The sequence below is a fragment of the Perkinsus marinus genome (genome assembly GCF_000006405.1).
Source record: "Perkinsus marinus ATCC 50983 genomic scaffold scf_1104296927884, whole genome shotgun sequence".
Classification (NCBI taxonomy): Eukaryota; Perkinsozoa; order Perkinsida; family Perkinsidae; genus Perkinsus; species Perkinsus marinus.
Window position 1 is genome coordinate 765106 of NW_003217015.1, and position 17671 is coordinate 782776.

Consider the following 17671-nt stretch of genomic DNA (forward strand, 5'->3'; position numbering starts at 1 on the left):
GAAATCCCCTGGAAAGTGTCCACATCTCTTCAGGCGTGTCGTTCAATGATCTCTCGAACAGAGTAGCCAAGTGCAGTGACTTGTGTCGATCTGCAAGTAAGTTCCTCTGAGTCTTACGGATGGTAGCCCGCAGGAGAGGGAGCCTATATCATATAGGCTTCATGTGAGCGGTCTATTGGCGTGAATGATATTAGGTCGAGCAACTTCGACAATTGACGAGAAGTTAGTTTCAGTAGCAGCGACGGTGGATGGGGTCCAATCGGGTGAGCCCATTACTTCGGCCGGCCACTGCGAGTTCTCGACAGATAGGGAGAGATTGGAAAGTCGGGTTGAAGAACGAATAAATGCGGCAACATCTTGTGCGCAAGAAATCACAGACAGGTGTGGTTATTGGATGAATAACTAAGTCGAATCTGCAGGCCAATGTTATGTGTATGATATCTACAGGAATGCTAGTATGTGCATATGTCCTATTCCTGAAGTTTTTATGAGCACGATATCGGACTGAGCGTTTTACTCCGCCCTGTCGGAAGGAAACTTCGCTTTTCTGAGGAAGTTCGCGGAGGACCCTCCACACTTATTCTCGCAGATCAGTCTCGCGCATGGCCGAGTTGGCTCGGGGTGTGCAGGAAGGCATCGATACACTCTTGCAGTCTCGCAAAGGGCAGGATGGTGAGATCACGATGACAACCATTGGATGAATCTTGCTCGATCATTGGTGTTGTAGAAGAGCGCATGAAGACAGATGAAATGGTCAAACAGAGGTTGATTAAGCTCGAGAAGTTGTACAAAGACACAGCCCTTCAAGTGAGCCCTTGATGCATTGCTCTCCGTCTCGCGAGGATTAGGTATCAGCCGCTAGGAATCGGGTGAAGAAGTTGGACGAAGCAGTCCATGAGGTAGGGTGGTGTGTTAGTTTGGGGAGGGGTGAAAACTTGAGGATCTTGATATTAGGTCAGAAAAAATTGTGATTCGCAGCTGGAAACACATTCGAAACATATACAGGAGAAGTTATCTAACTCCATACAACGAGTGAGAAGAACACCCTCTGCATCGTCGCAGCCCTCGACAGTTACGGGCACCTGTCCATGACTTAGTAGACACTATCAGCACGAAAGTGGAAGAGATAAACCGTAATGCTCGCGAAAAGTCATGGATCTCAGAATTGCGATCCACCTCAATAGGGAAAGTAGAGCGTTCCTGATGATGACATGTTCAGATAAGACTGAGAGTGACATACAAGTGGTTGAGGAAAAACTGACCGCATTGATTGAGACTAAAATTTCCAGGAGGTTGGCTTTTTTACTGGATGGCTTTTGCACTGATGTTTTTCTGGTAGTTATGCTCGTAGTGACGAGCTAGCTTCTGAGGCTAAATCGGTTCACCAGGGTCTTACCGATCAAATCGCTAAGCTGGGAGGGCAATGTTCGGACCTTGAGGAAAGGTGGTGGGAGGCACACGCTCGAAACTGGCGTCATGGATCGCCACCGCGCTCACAGTCCGAAAAAACAGTTTGGAATAGGTCTACAGCTCTGAAGAAAGAGTCCGAGAATAAATACGACGAACTCAAAAGAGAGTTAAGTTGAGGAACTGTCGAGGATGAGGATATACATTTATGCCGTGTTGGTTTTTCACCACTTCCCTCAATTGGATTTGAAATTTACCTTGTGCGTTTTTCGTGAACAAGATTGGTGTACAGTAGATATGGATCTAGTCATGCGTAGGTATCGTCTCTCAACTCCCAAGTAGAGCTTAGAATGACGCGCTCCCTTGAAAAGTTTATGAAACGCGCCGAGGAGATCACAGAGTTGAAAGCGAAAACGGTACGACTATGGAAAGACAACTGCTGCGATTCTTTGGTTCCATCATACGCAATCGATCTGCTCAGGTGGGGGGTGACTGTAGCTCTCTCAAACAAGAGGCAATAGAGTTACGACAAGAATTCGAAGAATTCAAAGACTATGTACGACTATTTATGTGTGTATTTTCCGACTCATACACATGCTCTGGACCTTCGTCAGTTGGTGTTGTCAGGTCGCACAGAGGTGGGAATCTGAACGACTGCGTTCGGGCGAACACATCCGCGAGAGTCAATTGGAGCAGTGGAGGAAGATGTAGGCGAAAAAGATCTACCATCGTTCATCGTCAGATGCAGGCAGAAACAGCTGGAGGGAGTACGCACCCGCATGGACGACATTAATACTGCTGTTGATGAGGGGCGTTGGCGAGATAGCGTTCGGAACAATATCGAGAGTGAGCTCATCGATACTACAGCATATTGACAGCAGGGCATATATTTTGAATTTCCTAAACATGAGTTGATGAGGCTTCTTGTGCAGACAACGTGCGGCAAGCTGTTGCTGGATTCGCAAATAGGTGGCAGAGCGACCTGTTGCAGGTTATTGAGCTCCTTAATGCTGTGTGAGATGGATGATGTTGGTTAACAACACCTTCGTGCATTCGGAAACTTACTAGATACATCCACTTGGGTATGCGGTTGCCGTCAAGTATGCTCATATCAGCCAGGAGATTCAAAGAACAGATTTCCAAGTCTAAGAGGATCGTGCCACCCTTCACTGTTACGGGTAAACAACCTGTCGAAACAGGTGAGGATCCCTCTTCTCATCAGGGCCTAGGTAGATTTAAGACTGTTGCTCTATACAAAGAATGTTATGGACAATCATTGGCCTGCTGATGGGCATAAGTTGTGATGCATTGTAGTGTTCGACTTTTCATAGTCTGGGAAAAATATCGCGATACTTGGGACAGTTAAGACCTCTGCCGCTGAGGAACCGGCTCCACTGAGCGTGAATGATGTTTGAGTGGGACAGAGAACATCCCCATCGTAGACCCGGTATCCCATCTCCCAATCCATCGTAGACGGCAGTAGGCGCACGAAGGAGTTTGGCCCGGTCAGGGTGATGGGCGAGAAAGCAATGCTTAAACGTAATTCGAAAGCTAGAGCTAGTAGCTGCACTAACAATGGAATGAATATTGATCGGTGTTGTGCAACTTTGCTTCTGCAGATGAGGCACATACATAAATATATACCCTACCCAGCTGTCGAACACGACAGCACCCTCCCTTGTGCTATGAAACAGACCGTGATCTGCGAGAACGCATCAAACTGTAGGCAAAGCACGCCGCCTACACCGTCATGGCAGGTTTTCCACAGTTGAGCAGATCCGCAATTCTCCCACACGAAGAAAGAAAGAAGAAAAGGAAAAAAACAGGAGTAGACATATTGATGCAATAGCAATTCAACTACTAATAGTGACAACCGATACCCAATGCAACAACTGGGATCTAAGCTAGAGGACACACAGAACATTGAGGTACACTGCTTCTAGCAATCTTGCACCTCCCAGCATTTCCGCTTCGCTTCATGCTTTCCCATTGTAGCGGACGCAAGCTCGAACCAATAGGAACGAACTTGCGCTCGCCACAACTGCTTGCTTCGTGGACGTGGAGGTAGGACATCAGAGATTGCTAATTCGATGCGGACTTGGTATGAAGTTGGGCAACGTAACGTTGCCAACGTTCTACTGTCCTGTTGAATCGGACTGTTAACCCAACAAGTCCAGAACTCTGAGTAGGAGGAAAAATCCCTAGCAAGAGCAGGAGGAAGAATGTGGACAAGTACTGTGGCATGTAGCTGGCAAGCACATACGCATGGAGTGCACGCCAGGGGTGGACGCGTGGGGGCAGCTACGTCAAGTCTCGTGACGTGATAGACAAGGACGAGACGCTTAGTTTTCGGATATGAGCCACTCGGTTCGAGTAGCGTTCGAGTAACTCGAACACCTTAGTTTCAAGTCCGCCACTCTATCAGGTCGAGTGTGTCATCACAGAGTTCAGCAGCTACCAGCATATAGTGACAAATCATCACTTGCAAACACAGGCCTGATCGCAGTTGCCACACAAAACTCGTCAACTCAACTCGCCCCGCCCTGCCGACTTCATCTGTGCCTATCGGACGGCCATCCTCACACAGTTGAGGATTACCCGTCAAGATGCAGACAATTAGAAACTACCGGGTGGCAGAGGGTGGGCAAAATGAGCCGGCACGCTCACCAGCAACTGATAGATGATAAAGTAGTGTCAATAAGTCTCACAATAACCGTAAGGACCAGGAGCAACAACGTCAGAGCGAAATAAACAGGCTAGAGTACAGCTCAGAGTAACTAACTTCGCGGGCGAACGTGTCATTGCACCAGTGTTTGCACCACTCAACACTCCACAAGCTTTGTGCAGTGTAACAGACAATATCCTACCTTGCACACTTGTAGGTCCTCGGATCATACTAAGCAGGGAGCTCACGTCTCGGGTTCGAACCCCGGCCAAGTCATTTTTATCACCATTTTAGTCGCTCTGAGGGCGATGTCTTTTGACGTTGCCACGCATTAGTAACGCCCACGTTAGTGCCTTCTCCGCAGAGTATCTCACAAGTGGTGGAAGCAAAAAAGATGTCCGCTGTTGAGCTCATCACAATTGCGACACTTGCCTGAGGCCGACCCTTCTCGCAGGTTTCACTGTTCGCGTGTCAGTTGTTTTCTGGAAGTCACTTAGTATGGTTGTTGAGGATACGTCTACTGCTGTGAAGGGAAAGTTGAGGAAGGGACATGGAAAGGCTCATGCGCGGAAGGGAACGATGTAAACCGGCATTGCAGTTGGAAATACTATGCAGGTCTCCATCAGGATGCGACCTTTCCAGGATATGCTCCTGTCGGGGGCCTTGACAGCTTGGTTCGCTTGGTCGTGCGGATGGACCCAAGATAGGTAACAAGGATTACCCAGCATCCTTTTATCAGCTATGAATACAATAGGTCATTCACTGCTACTGTAGACGACTTGGTCCATGCTGCTCTTCCCATCCTTCCGAGAGAGTTCTGCGTCGTGGTTCATTGGGTAGGGTCTCATCTATGAACTGCAGGGGACGAGTGCGTGCTCAGGTCTTCGCCTTGATAAGTGTGATCGCCTGTACCGCAGTTCTCATTGGTCCAGTACCACTCCTCGGGAATAGGACACTCTTCACGGTTGGCACTAAGCTGATGACTATAGTGACCATATACGAGTCCACCATCACAATGCTAGCTACCGGTATGTCCCTATCAACTCTGATTCGATCATTCTAGATTTCTAGGGGTCGATGCAGCACAGGTGGCTCCGCGTGTAGCACTGATATTAGCATTGAAGGTAGCTGCTGGAGTGTCTAAGATCCCCTCCGGGCCTAGCGTATTCCTCACCTGGGTAAGTGTTCTCATCAGACCATATAGTTCGGTGGGATGATCATCATATTGCAGTTTATCTCGGTGAGACCATGGACCTTCCCCGCGGCATTAGCCCCACTGATCGTGACGGCTGCTGTCGTGAACTGGCTAGGGCTGGAGTTAGCGTCGGTGTCACACATGACGGAATTGGTAGTAGTGTTGTGGCTCTCTCCCTGTCTACATTCACTATGCCCTGTTTAGATATTCTCGCTCGTTGCTGTGCAAGCTGCAGCTAACCAGATAAACTCTATCGCGGATCTGTGGAATGGGGTTGACAACGTGCACACAGCTGCGGACAGGTCAATAGTCGATGGACATATGACCATGCGAACGATGGTAATTGTCTGATTTCAGGGCTTATCTCTTCTCCCAAGGTCCTGCTAGTCACCTGCACTTGGGATGGAATATTGTTTCGAGCATACTCTTGTGTATCAGGTAGCATCAGCAGCATCTTTATTCGGAGTGTTTGTCATCCTACTGGTCCGCTGTGGTCTGATGGTCCCCTCGGAGTACAAGCCATCACTTACAGTGTTGGCCACAGTTGGTGGTCTTGCTGCGGTAATGACCATGTATAGCTTCGCTCCGCTCATAGTTGTCAATCGTTAGTTTATATATACGGCTGGTCCCCTACCGTTCAAGTACATCGGCCTTGGAGACATCCTCATGTGAGTGGGGAGAATCCCGTCGAGCTGTTGCCACTTTCCCGTCCAGTTTCCTTACCTTCGGCCCGATGACTACGTACTACTTCCTACTGTGTCTTACCAATCCAGATCAATCAACGCCTATATTTGGCCAAATTTTCATCCTCACGTTGCCGACTCTGTTGCTCGTTGTGGCGGTAAGTCTGGATTTGAGTAGGCTCCTTGAGGGCGACGCTCTCAGATTCTGAATTCGAATAATATTCGCGATATGGAGGAGGATAAGGCATCGGGAGTGAACACACTTGCTTCTATGATGGGCCCTAGGCTCAGTCGGGTGTAGGTTGTCGTGTTAGGTTGTGATGGCCTACCATGGGAGCTGACTGTATGCAGGTACTTTGCAATTTTGCAGTTGGCGCCTCACTTCATTGCAGCTTGGATAATCAATGAGTATAACTGTGTTGGCCTTCTGCTCACGTTTCTGGTCATACCCAGGACCATGTGGCAAATGTAATAATTGTCTAGCGGTTAAGGTATTGGTTCACTAAGGACAAGGTCTATGGTTCGAATCTGCCGACAGACATTTTGATCGCGCTTTTTATCAGTTATCGAGTCTGCATCAGAGACCTCAGCGTTCTCAAAGGACCAGAGAGAAAGTTCGTGGTTAAAGAGACATCCGACACCGTACTTATGTATGGTATAGCTACTGCTATGGGATTGGCTTGTTCACCAAAAGGCCAACCGGTAGTGTGGCCGCGACTGCAGTCACTGTTAGCAGTTCAACCGTCTGCAGGTGAATTTCGTTGGAGTCGCCGTTTCGATGGCTGTGATGGCCGTAGCCTATATGACCTTGCAGTGATGATCAGCTTTGCTTTGCATGGCATAAAGGAGATCTTCATCTTGAGTCGAATAATAATAACAACACCGTACGTAGACTCTTTATCAGCGCTGATGTCTGGAAATGGATCGTGGCTATTCACTTTCGGCCCATCTGTTCACGTAGTGTTGGTTCAATCATAGCTGCTGTATGAACAGCACGAGACTGGGGGCCATCAGTTATTAATATAATTTTATGGTTACCCGACATGACAGCGACCGTCGTCGTCCTCTTGCATCAGACGTCTTGTTAGAGCTCCTCGACTCACCTGACGAATCTTGGGATAAGTCAGAGGGGGCGGAGGTAGATATGAGCTGGGCGGATGTCTTCAAGTACTTACCAACGACAGAGATACCATTGGTGCTGCAGATGCGTGTCAGAGAGCAGTTAAATTCTGAGGCTTCGACGAAGCCAGCTCCAACTGCTCGTAGAAGCAGTAGTTTGAGACCGTCCTTGTCCCCGGCGGGATCTGATGAAGTGCCGTTCGGCTCGGCATGCAGTGTGGTAGAAGATGGCATTATAAAACCGCATCGGCAAGCCCCGTTGGTGACTCCTCCATTGGTGATGGTGACAGAGTCTCCGTCTACCAGTGTGCCTCCAGCAGGAGGGAAAGGGAGAAAGAAACGAGCGCAGCAGCAGAAGGAGGCACAGAGGGAAGCGGCGAAGAGTGAGCTCCAAGAATTATGGCAGCATGCTACGACGATATATGATGTTAAGGGACATGTCCTTCAACTCGCCACGGACCAGTGGGGATGCCGCTTTGTTCAGCTCAGGTTGGAAGCACCTGACGAGGGCGAGGCTAACTTGATCGTATGCGAACTGTTGGAACATATCACGGACTTGTCCACGGATAGTTATGGTAACTACGTCGTACAGAAGATGATTGAGGTGAGCGCTGATGTCGAGACTAGATTGGGATTGATAGTTGACCAACTAGTTGGAGAGGTCTTTAGACTCTCAGTGCATGTGTATGGGTGCCGAGTGATCCAGCGGGCCATTGCGGCGACGTGCGTGCCTTTACCACAGCAACATGCTCTTGTGATCAGCGAGTTGAAGGGGAGAATACAGGAGTGTGTGGAGGATGCTCATGGCAACCATGTGGTTCAGAAGATTATTGAAATAGAACGGCCTGTGGAAAAACTTCAATTTATAGTAGATGCATTAACACCATCAGCGAGCTGGCTAGCTGCTCATGCATGCGGCTGTAGAGTACTTCAGAGGTTACTGGAGACATGCCCGCCCGATATGATAACCAAGATGCGGACGTCTATTGTGAGGTCATGTGCTGAGCTGAGCACCAACTCTTTCGGCAATTACGTTATTCAGCATGTCATAGTTTATGGCACACAAGCAGACCGGAAGGCGATATACAGTTACGTTATGGAGGACATCACCGCTGCGTCGTGTCATAAGTTTTCGACTAATGTTGTTGACAAGTGTCTGCAGCACTTGACCATGGTGGAGTTGGCCCACGTAATTTCGGTAGTCTTGGGTGACTCGGGTGCTGAGGCCGCCTCTATAGCGGCGTGGGGTGGCAGTGCGGGAGAGGCCGTGGCTCTGTCTGTTATGCTGCGGGATCGTTACGGATGCGCCATCGTCTCGAGGCTACTCGAATTGGCACCGAGTGAGATGATTGAGCGAAGTCGGCTTGTGTGGAAGTTGAAGGAGCAGCTGCCAGCATTAAGGAAGTCTTCCTTTGCTAAACACTTGGTTGCCGCGGTGGAGTCGATTCATGCAGGATCGTTGCCCCCGGTTCCAGGACAGTTCTCGAGACAATTGTCTGCTCACTGACTGTGTATCATTTATATGCTTCCTTTTAAGTATGGAGTTTTGTGTTGATAGTCGGTGCCTAGAGCTGAACGGTAAAACGGTGTGGTCAAGCGAATGTATTGGTGACAATATGAAAATTCTGAGAAAATTTCGGAAAATTGCTGTTTTCTCTGTGCACATCTTCCCGAAGTCTTGTGCAAATCTCCATAGTGTAGTGAGAAAAAAGGCGGGGCTCAGTTGGGGGAAGCCAACATATAATTCAACACTGCAGCGCGATCTCCTGTGAATGCCGCGACCTAAGTTTGGACAGAGAACAACGGTATACTCCTCGGGAGGTGTCCGCCAGCCCCCTAAAGTGGACGCGGACGAGCTCAAACGCCGAGCTGCTCGTGCTGCCCGTTTTCGGCAGGTTGACAGCAAAACGAAAGATCAAAGTGAGCTGAGACATGAGACTTCTATCAGAAGTGTACTGGGTCGATCAGACTCGCCTACCGCCGATGAGGCCAGCGAGGTTGCAACACCTGAGAGGTATGTGAAGGGCACTTGCAGTGTTCTGGAGAAGGACTACCTTCGGTTGACTGCACCTGCCAGAGTGGAGTCCGTACGTAAGTAGGACCCCATTTATTTAGTCTACGTGTCATTATTGGATGCGTTGGAATGCGTCTGCTTATCAACTGTTGTGTTTGTATCGCGATAGGTCCTCCATCTGTATTGTCTGTGGCTTTCAATCGATTGCAACAAGAGTTACGGTATGAAAAGCCCTGGGAGTACATCAGCGGCCAGCTCCGAGCCATTCGACAGGACATGAAAGTGAAAAGCGTCTTTTCCTGCCATGTAGTTCCGAGTCGGAAGTCTTTGGCTTCAGGTTCAAGGTCTAGATGGATCTCAACTTTCTTTGGATGTTTACACTACCAACGCCAGATGGGCGTTGGAATCACAGGATTTGGTGCAGTTCATACAGTGCCTGTCGGCCGTGACTCGCCAGATTCATACAGGCTCCGTTGTTTTGTCTGATAACGTCCAGGCGGAGTTCCTTGCGTACGAGATTGTATATAGCGCGTTGCAGGGCTTCCAGTTGGATCAAATGCGGTGTCTTCGGCGACTGAGGAGTATACCAAGAAGTATCAGAGAGCATAACTTCATCCGCTCTGCCCTTCGGCTCCGTTCTTGGGCAGCACTTGGAGACTACTACAGAATTCTCAAGGTATATGAGTCTCTACGTGAACAGCCGCGACGGTTTGGGAAGATGCTGCCTTCTCACATGCTGGACCTTCTGGAGATATTCTCGGAGAACATTCGACTGAGACTGCTGAGGTGCCTCACGAAGGCGTATATGCAACTCAGAGTGTCCGTGATTTCAAAATGGTTGAGATTTCCTACAGAAGGTGATTGCCGTTCATTTTTGTCTCATCACGACTTGCCTCACGACGCCGACGTTATTGTGTGCAAACAATGCAATCTCAATGTAAGAAGACAAGTCCAAGCATTAGAATGTCGTAGGGTTGGCTGAAGTCGATTGCCTGTTGCGTTGCATACGGATACTTGAGTGGAAGAGTATGCGGAGCGCGGCTCGCGAATAGACGCATCGAACAAGCGGTATCACTGAAAGACCGAGAATCCGGGATATCTCGTTTATGTGATGGCCCTGAGTTACTCGAGTAGGCTGGCTACTACAGCTCAGCGACAGATTTGGTAACACCAACTCAGAAAAGGAAGTGCGACATAAGCCTGTGTTAGAGTGTCTGATCCCAGTGCCTCTTAGTTAGGCTCAACACAACTTGACACGGGGCCATACATCGCATATCAACGCAGCAACACCTAGCTTCAGCAAGAGACTTCGTTTACTGTCAAACTCAGATGAGTGTCACTCTCGACGAGATGCGCAATCATGACCTAGAAGGGCCGTCTCAAGGTGTAGGCAGGAGGCATCTGCAATAATGAGTGTGGCGGATCTCTCGAGCTCCCTCGCACCGGAGGGCTGTAGGGGATTTTCAACTCACCCGGCTGGCGCTTAGATGATCTCTTTCCGTGGATTCCACCTTCTTCTGAGACTCCAACAGTCTTTGGCGGAGCAGCATCATTTCGCGTTGGTGCTGTCTCTCCAACCTTGAAAGTGCTGTATCAGCATTTGACTGGATGACGTTGGCTTGATCCTGAACCACACGCCTCATGAAAGTCTCAGTAACGACGCGACGCTACAGCATCCTCGTATGAACGACCTTCGCTGGTTATACCAACGGGAGTGCCCCCGACTTTCTGTTGGTTTTGTTCTTCGTTATTCTCATTCGCTTGAGATTCGAAATCCTGAGAGGCACCGTCGATAATATCCACAGTAGCCTTCGATTGGGCGTTGGCCGATCGGCGTGGCTGAGTGGGAGTTGAGAACGCTCTAATGCAACTTCTATGCAAATGAGGAGTGCTGTCCGCTCGTCGGTCCTCGTCGCTCGAAAAATACCTTACATCAAACACCCTGTCTAATAGGCACCTGCCTCAGCGAGGGCTCACTCGGTGAAGACGACGAAGTTATTGGCTTGGGGAGTGTACTTGTAGAGCCCGTAGTGTTTACCCAAGAAGTTGAGGAGCTTCGGAGAGGGCCTGTCGTATGCTGAACAGTCGGGAGGGGCCCTATGGGGTCCTCATGCGGCATCACAGACTGGATACCAATAGCTCTTGGCTCAACGTTCTCATGAGTGAGCATCCCCTCGAACAAGGCGAGGCCGATACCGCACCGCTGGCGACTCTCATCAACATAGAAATCCAACACCTGTACTGGTGGCATCTCGTGCGAGCTTCTCGAGCAGTCGTACACACAGGGGGTTGATCTCGATCAACGGCGAGTCTTCGTTGGCTACAAAGAGTCGCTTCGGGCCAACCTACCAGAGAGCTCACAACTGCCATCCGAATCTTGTATAAGCCTCACCTTAAGCAAGCCGAGAGCGGCATGCCTCTCCAGGTAAAGGTATACTCGGCAATCAGTCGTTCGTAGATGCAAGAGAGTTGTGATGGCGACGCGCAGACCCTGCAGTGGACTCGAGAGTTTACCTCAAGCACCCCATAATGTACTTGAGCTTTGGCACTGCCGCTACCAAGACCTTCGATGATGCATTCAAGCTGATGTCGTATACGTGCCTGTTGACTCGTTCTGCTATTGCATGCACATGATCCCCTCACACTCTTCTCTCGTTGAGTGCGATAGTTGGACGCCTCTACAGTGTACAAGTCTCGGACCTGCCCTGTGATGCAGGATTGTCACTATGATTGCTCCTACCGTATCGGTATCAAGTAAGACTATCTCATATGCTCGTTGCGACCATCCTATCCCCAGAGCCTCGTAACAATCGAACTCAGTGATCATGCTTGTTGGCGCTTAGGATCTCTTAAATTAACTGTCCACGCAACACTAAGCAGTAGATTGGATACAAATATATTCAGGCGTAAGCCCACTATAAAGCAGGTTCGAGTTTGTCTAAAATGGAAGCGCCCCGTTATAGGAACATGCATATACTTTGACGTGTATCGACTAAGTGGTGCGGGACAAATTTACATAATGCAAGTCAAAAAGGCGACTCTTGTACGACTCGGATTGACGGGTTCACAACCGAGTTGGCGCTGCTCGATAGCTGACTGATTGATGCCCTCCTCTGGTGAGGCGTGATGGAGTTCTTCTTTATGAGGGGCAGAATCGGGGTCCTGAGATTCATGATAAATGTTTGAAATTTGCCTCAATTGAGCTCACCCAGATTCGGGGTCCACAACTGCTGTGGGAGTTTCCCGTGAGGCATTGTAACCAACCTTGGGACCAACGTAAGCACCAGAGTCTTCCTGAAATCAGTAGAGATTATAAGTAGCTCCATCTCGCGGTGTTGACCCTTACAAAGTTGGCGAACGGCGGCGCCGGTTTCCTCTTCCATCGATTACATCTTCCCAGAAATAGAGATGCAATAAGACCGAGGAAAAGGGCTATACATAGCGCAATGAGCATCCAGACCCACCACCCTGGCCCCTGGGTCGGTGTTTCATCGTTGCGCTCACCCCTGGCCCGCACTGTAGCACTGGGCACACCCAAATCCCATGATGCCTCCATGTTGCAGCACTGTGCGAATATGTTTCCCATCTCACCGTTCGTGGTCGCCTCTATGAGAGTGTATACAGAGTTCTCAATCTTGTTCGTGATGCCGATTCTCAGCTTCATACTGCTATCCATCAACACCGAGATGTCGTCGCTGTTGGGCACCAGAGTGGATATCAACCCTAGACTGCAATTTTCAAAGTTAGGCGGTAAAGAACCGATGTAACCAACGCTCGCAACGATCCTGAGGGGCTCCCCCGGGATGAGGTTTTCGTCCCGTACGATCAAGCTCCGTAGGCTCGCCTGGCCACCATCGAGCAAAGCAACTGCACTGACACGAGTTGCAGCCGTTCCTATTTTCTCCGAGATGTTCCTCGCGGCCCACTCAGTGATCCTAGTGACGATTTCCGCGGCTGCGACGAAGTCTCGAGCCTGTCTCTCAGCTCTCAGGTTGTATATCCAAGACCGTGTATTGGCAGCCATTGAATCAGAATCAAGTGAATCCAAATACATGTACTTGTTCACATCTTGATAGCTGAGGTTTGCGGTAGAGATCAGAGAACCCTCTTTGCTACACGCCAACTTGTCCGGGGTGCAACCCAACCAGCAGGAGCAGCCGCAGTTACCGCATATCGCAGTCTATCACATGAAACTACCCCTCAACGATGCACTCAGCAGCTCGACCTACCCTAAATCGCCAATTAGATGACGCTATCGCTCGTTTCCACATCGCCTCTGAGGTTTCACCTGGTAACTCGGATATCTTGGGCAATAGCGAACCATCCACGCATCTGAGAGCAGCGAAAATGATACTTCGCTGAGCCGAGATCGAGCCTTGCATACTTACTCCACAGCATTCTCACACTGACAACTCGTGCTAGTCCGTCCCTCTGGTTTGAGGCGGAGATGGTCGTAGACAGCGGAACACTGACCATGACAATACTCGTCTCTCGATACCTCCACTGCTGGTGCCCACGTTGCTATTCGACAGAGGTCGAATAGTCTTCTTGCAGAGCTTGGAAGGACCGTCCCCGTACGACTACACCCAGTAATGGTGTATGCCTGACTGCTGTTCATGAGAGTTTTGATCATGTCAGGGGCCCAGCTGCAGAAGTCTCCTGGTCCAACGTCGATAAAGGGCACCCTGAGCGACATTTGCAGAGTCGCCGAGCTCTCAGCGGCCCTCCCCAGCAAGGCTAGCTGCAGAATGGTGAGTATGTGAATGATCATAGGGATGTACACATATCGCGGAAGTATGTGCATCGAAAACGTAACCTACATGGCACTGTACAGATGCTAGGCTCCATCGAACGCGACGCTAATCGAGGGAATACATGAGAACAGTACAAGCTGTGAACATGGGATGGTTGTAACACTGTCCCAATGTGTACTGATGTAATAGGCCTCTGTAAAGGGATAGATGCCACATGGAACTTTGGGACTAAGACAAAAACGGTTCAACCATGAGGTTGCCATGAGAACCCTATCTCGTGGAGTAGAGGAGACTCCCTGTGCCTCTCTCACAAAAATCCGAAACCCGAATGAAAGCAAATTCCAGCAAATTTCACACACTAACATGTGAGGATGTAGCTGCCTCCAACAGAGTTGCTATGGAAGACACGGACAATGCAGATTACAAAACTAGTGTGGAGCTCTCCACTCCTCTAATAACACAAGAGAAGACTACACCAAACGCAGACACCAGTAAGCCATGCTAGCGGTGCATCATCTTTGTACTCATCATCAGCAGTCGCCTCCCACCATACCTCCTCACTTGTTCGACTCGGTTGAGTGTTGTAGAGATAGTCGTCCTCAGTATCGTTCAAAGCTCTAATGGAATCAAAATTGGCCAGCTGCAGCGCGGCAGCTCCCTTGCCAACGTTCCCTGTTTCAAGAAGACTAAATCTACTACACTGGTCAGTAGAATTGACCGAAGTCCTTATAAACCTTCTTGCGCCGAGGATTGATCTCGAGTCAGCTAAAGCTGTGACACCAAGAAAAATGAAGCCAGCCGCAGCGGTTGTTATACCTGGACGCGAATCAGCGACGTCGTTTGAGAAATCATTGATTCATGGAGTAGCACCGACAGCTGGATTTTCTTCACTGCGCCACGAAATTCCCCTCACCGTCCGCCAACTGAAACGAGACAGGGCAGCCGAGTTCGAGGGCAACCGAGATCGCAAGGAATGCCCAGTAGCAGGGGCCCAGATTTCGCCAACTCTACTAACTTGGCGAATCCAGCAATCGCGTGTCCGAATCGATTCACGCGTGTCGCCAATGATTCAATCTCGCTCGCCCGTACGTGGGAGAGGAAAGAGACAGGGTAGAAGCAAGTAGGAGACTGTCATAGCCTGGACCTGCACTCTACAAGGACTCTTCACCGAATGCCAACCAATCTGCCCCAGTGATAACGTGCTAGGGCTTTCTTGGAAGGGAGTCCGCGGAAGCGTAGGGTTACATAAATGCAGGGATTGTCCCCTACGTGCAAGGAAGCTTAAGATACTTTGGTGGCGCAACGTGCGCACGCGTGCTGATACCGCAGAACTGTTACGGCGCGCACTGCGGACGTCGCAGCTTTCTAGCTGCAAAAGGACGAATAATATGCTTCGATCCCAATGATGCCCATCCCAATTATTCTTGCATCAACTAGTGCGGGCGTTACTACTATTAACCATGTTAAGGCGCTGCACCACATGGCGCGGCTGGAGATTAGCATTAGCGTGTATACCCTGACCGTCAGTGACTGCGATTCGTCTCCTCGCGACTCAGGTCTGACCTTCACGGAAAGTCGAATCGCATTCCGCCTCTGGTCACACAGATGGCACTCTCGTGCTGTAGGGGGTACCAAATGGTGGATATAGCTGTCCCAAGTGGCACGCTCTCACTATCGAACTAGCTCCCATTATGGGACCTAGCCGCTCTCACTATCAGAGGAAGCCATCAAGTAGACCTGCTCCAGAAGAATAAGGGAATTATGGGAAATTTCAGTTGCTCATCAGTGATCAACTCGCACACGGACTCCCATCAGATACACTATTTGAAAACCTTAGACAAGCCCGTTAGGAGCATGTGGCAGAAAAGATTCCAGTGACGAAGCCATCCGTACAGTAGAATGATTCTAAGGTGGAGTGGTCGACGACCATTACACCAGTGACCTAGAAGACCCTAGAATGGGGGGCCCGCATCACCGGTTTGCCCAGGGCCCCAGAATCACCGAAAACTCAGACTACGACCATTGCCCGTAGACCATGATTAGTAATGGTGCGGCCCAGGGTCAATAATTCAATCTATGATATAACATAGGGGTCAATGAGCAACAAATTACTCAACTAAGTATGCTCTCTAATTCACCTTGTCATGGTTACATCCCACTCTCCCTTTCCATTGCCACACTCGGTCGTAACACAACAGTGGTCGACGAACCACACCTTCATCAATGCCTCACGCGATAGAGAATCCCAACTCAAAGAACGCGGTATCATACCGAATATCGATACTAGGCATCATCAAAGATGGAAAAAGATCGAGCAAGCTCCCTCACGAGCCCGTTACTCCTAGTGTCACGAGGATGGTGCTTCCTAGCTTATGCAAAGTTGCCACTGTCTCCTCGTTAGTAGTCAATGAAGAAATGTCAAAGTACCTGAGCCTAAACATGAGCAGTAACCTCACCGTTGAGCGACTCACTCGCGACAAAGCTTACTCCCTACAGCCCAGTCCCTTGCCTGTTTGAATGCTACTTGCCGAGGTCTCGTTAGACCGAGGGTAGTCGTGGTCGCTCCGAGGCCAACAACCTAACATTGAATGCATGTGGGAGCCCATGTTCTTTGCGATGACAGAAGTCTGTGGAGACGCTACCGTCAGGCTCCATCCTGTAAACCGAATTTTTCAGTATGACTTACAATAGACTGTCTAGATAGAACTATTTTGGGGGCGAGCCTCGTAACCTCTTTCATCCAGCCCTCTAGAGCGATATATGATTGTTTATCGTATACTAAAACGATAAACGACTCGACCCCAGAAGTATTGAAGGCGACAAGCTTCTACACTAACCTACTATTGTAACAAAAAATAACCGACTCGCTCTCCTTATACAACTCGCCCCGTATTTCAGCAAAGCTGAGAAGGGTTTGAATTCGGGGTGCTCGTGACGAGCGTGGCTCACCCTTGATAACCGCTGCAATCCCATATGCCAACCGTCTTCTCATCTTTCCCATGCATCAAGACTAGAGGGACGTAGTCCTACAAGAGGTTCCCGTTTTTATCGAAACAGATATGCACGATCTGTGAAGCTTTGAGATGTGCATAGCACTAGGTATGATAGTGTTAATAGTGTCATTTAGTGTCATTTCGAAGAGTCTTACCACTCCAATAGTGGCGTTTCCTGGGACAAAGTACTGAACCGAGGGATGTTTCCGTCTGAACAGCTGTTCGGGGAAGGTGGTTCCCGGCCGTCCTAGAACCTCTCTTAGCAACGACACGAGCCTAGTCTTGCCTACACCTGAGAACTATCGCTCCAGGTACCAACGAGTTTTTCGAGGCCGCCTCGAGAGTCCACTCCCCGCCGGTCTCCTTCGTGAGATGGAGGAGCTCACCGCAGTTGCCTATGACGATGACTCGTCCATCACAGGGGTCCTCAGGAGGATTCGCTATCCTGCTTTGATCGAGCCTCGATCTCAACGGGGGGAAATTGGGAATGCCAGCACCCTCCCTAGGTGCATGAACCATTGACGACGGACAATGGAATAACTATGATTCGACACAATTGTGCCAATTTACGAACTCGGCGTGATGTAGGCAGACGGAATTTGGGTTCCGAGAGATGGAGAAAAGACCATAGAGTCCTTAGCGTGACGTACGGGACTCATAGACGAGTGCGTCACGTCACGAAAGGACGAGCGAAAGTGAGAGAAAGAACGAGATGAGACGATGGTGTCTGATGGACAAAGGATGGGGCTTGGAGAGACAGACGAACTATCGTAGTTCGGCACATTCTCCCGCCAGCGGAAAAATAAAATTGAGCTCGCGACCGATGGTCGCAGATAAATGA

General features: G+C 49.6%; 6 protein-coding genes across 6 annotated transcripts; 4 read left to right on the forward strand and 2 right to left on the reverse strand.

Annotated features, from left to right (window-relative positions):
• Positions 1-2001: 2001 nt before the first annotated feature.
• On the forward strand, positions 2002-2425 carry Pmar_PMAR010269 (hypothetical protein; the record flags this gene model as incomplete). Its single annotated transcript, XM_002788681.1, has 3 exons — positions 2002-2114; positions 2150-2253; positions 2340-2425. The coding sequence occupies 3 exons, from the start codon at positions 2002-2004 to the stop codon at positions 2423-2425; spliced, it is 303 nt and encodes a 100-aa protein (XP_002788727.1).
• A 2145-nt stretch (positions 2426-4570) lies between these two features.
• Pmar_PMAR010270 (UbiA prenyltransferase domain-containing protein, putative) lies at positions 4571-6767 on the forward strand (the record flags this gene model as incomplete). The annotated part of the gene is made up of 14 exons (XM_002788682.1): positions 4571-4653; positions 4699-4779; positions 4812-4908; positions 4953-5100; positions 5144-5250; positions 5304-5420; positions 5472-5606; positions 5706-5828; positions 5877-5935; positions 5982-6108; positions 6153-6247; positions 6302-6418; positions 6514-6652; positions 6702-6767. The coding sequence occupies 14 exons, from the start codon at positions 4571-4573 to the stop codon at positions 6765-6767; spliced, it is 1494 nt and encodes a 497-aa protein (XP_002788728.1).
• Positions 6768-7349: 582 nt separating this feature from the next.
• On the forward strand, positions 7350-8605 carry Pmar_PMAR010271 (pumilio, putative; the record flags this gene model as incomplete). The annotated part of the gene is made up of 1 exon (XM_002788683.1): positions 7350-8605. The coding sequence occupies one exon, from the start codon at positions 7350-7352 to the stop codon at positions 8574-8576; it is 1227 nt and encodes a 408-aa protein (XP_002788729.1). The 3' UTR covers positions 8577-8605.
• Positions 8606-8841: 236 nt separating this feature from the next.
• Pmar_PMAR010272 (conserved hypothetical protein) lies at positions 8842-10065 on the forward strand (the record flags this gene model as incomplete). The annotated part of the gene is made up of 4 exons (XM_002788684.1): positions 8842-8989; positions 9038-9160; positions 9253-9365; positions 9421-10065. The coding sequence occupies 4 exons, from the start codon at positions 8842-8844 to the stop codon at positions 10063-10065; spliced, it is 1029 nt and encodes a 342-aa protein (XP_002788730.1).
• Positions 10066-11965: 1900 nt separating this feature from the next.
• Pmar_PMAR010273 (hypothetical protein) lies at positions 11966-13687 on the reverse strand. The gene is made up of 5 exons (XM_002788685.1): positions 13472-13687; positions 13313-13415; positions 12430-13263; positions 12292-12377; positions 11966-12245 (listed from the first exon to the last, which is right to left on the reverse strand). The coding sequence occupies exons 2-5, from the start codon at positions 13352-13354 to the stop codon at positions 12110-12112; spliced, it is 1098 nt and encodes a 365-aa protein (XP_002788731.1). The 5' UTR covers positions 13355-13415; positions 13472-13687; the 3' UTR covers positions 11966-12109.
• Positions 13688-17145: 3458 nt separating this feature from the next.
• Pmar_PMAR010274 (hypothetical protein) lies at positions 17146-17349 on the reverse strand (the record flags this gene model as incomplete). The annotated part of the gene is made up of 1 exon (XM_002788686.1): positions 17146-17349. A coding segment is annotated over one exon (204 nt), but the record flags the coding sequence as incomplete, so codon positions are not given.
• Between the last annotated feature and the right edge of the window lie 322 nt (positions 17350-17671).

Coding starts and splice junctions, on each gene's coding strand:
- Pmar_PMAR010273 (XM_002788685.1), bottom strand. CDS start 13,354: ATGTGGAAACGAGCGATAGCGTCATCTAATTGGCGATTTAGG. Junction 13,264..13,312: donor CATCTAATTGGCGATTTAGG/GTAGGTCGAGCT, acceptor TTCATGTGATAG/ACTGCGATATGCGGTAACTG. Junction 12,246..12,291: donor GTTGTGGACCCCGAATCTGG/GTGAGCTCAATT, acceptor CATGAATCTCAG/GACCCCGATTCTGCCCCTCA.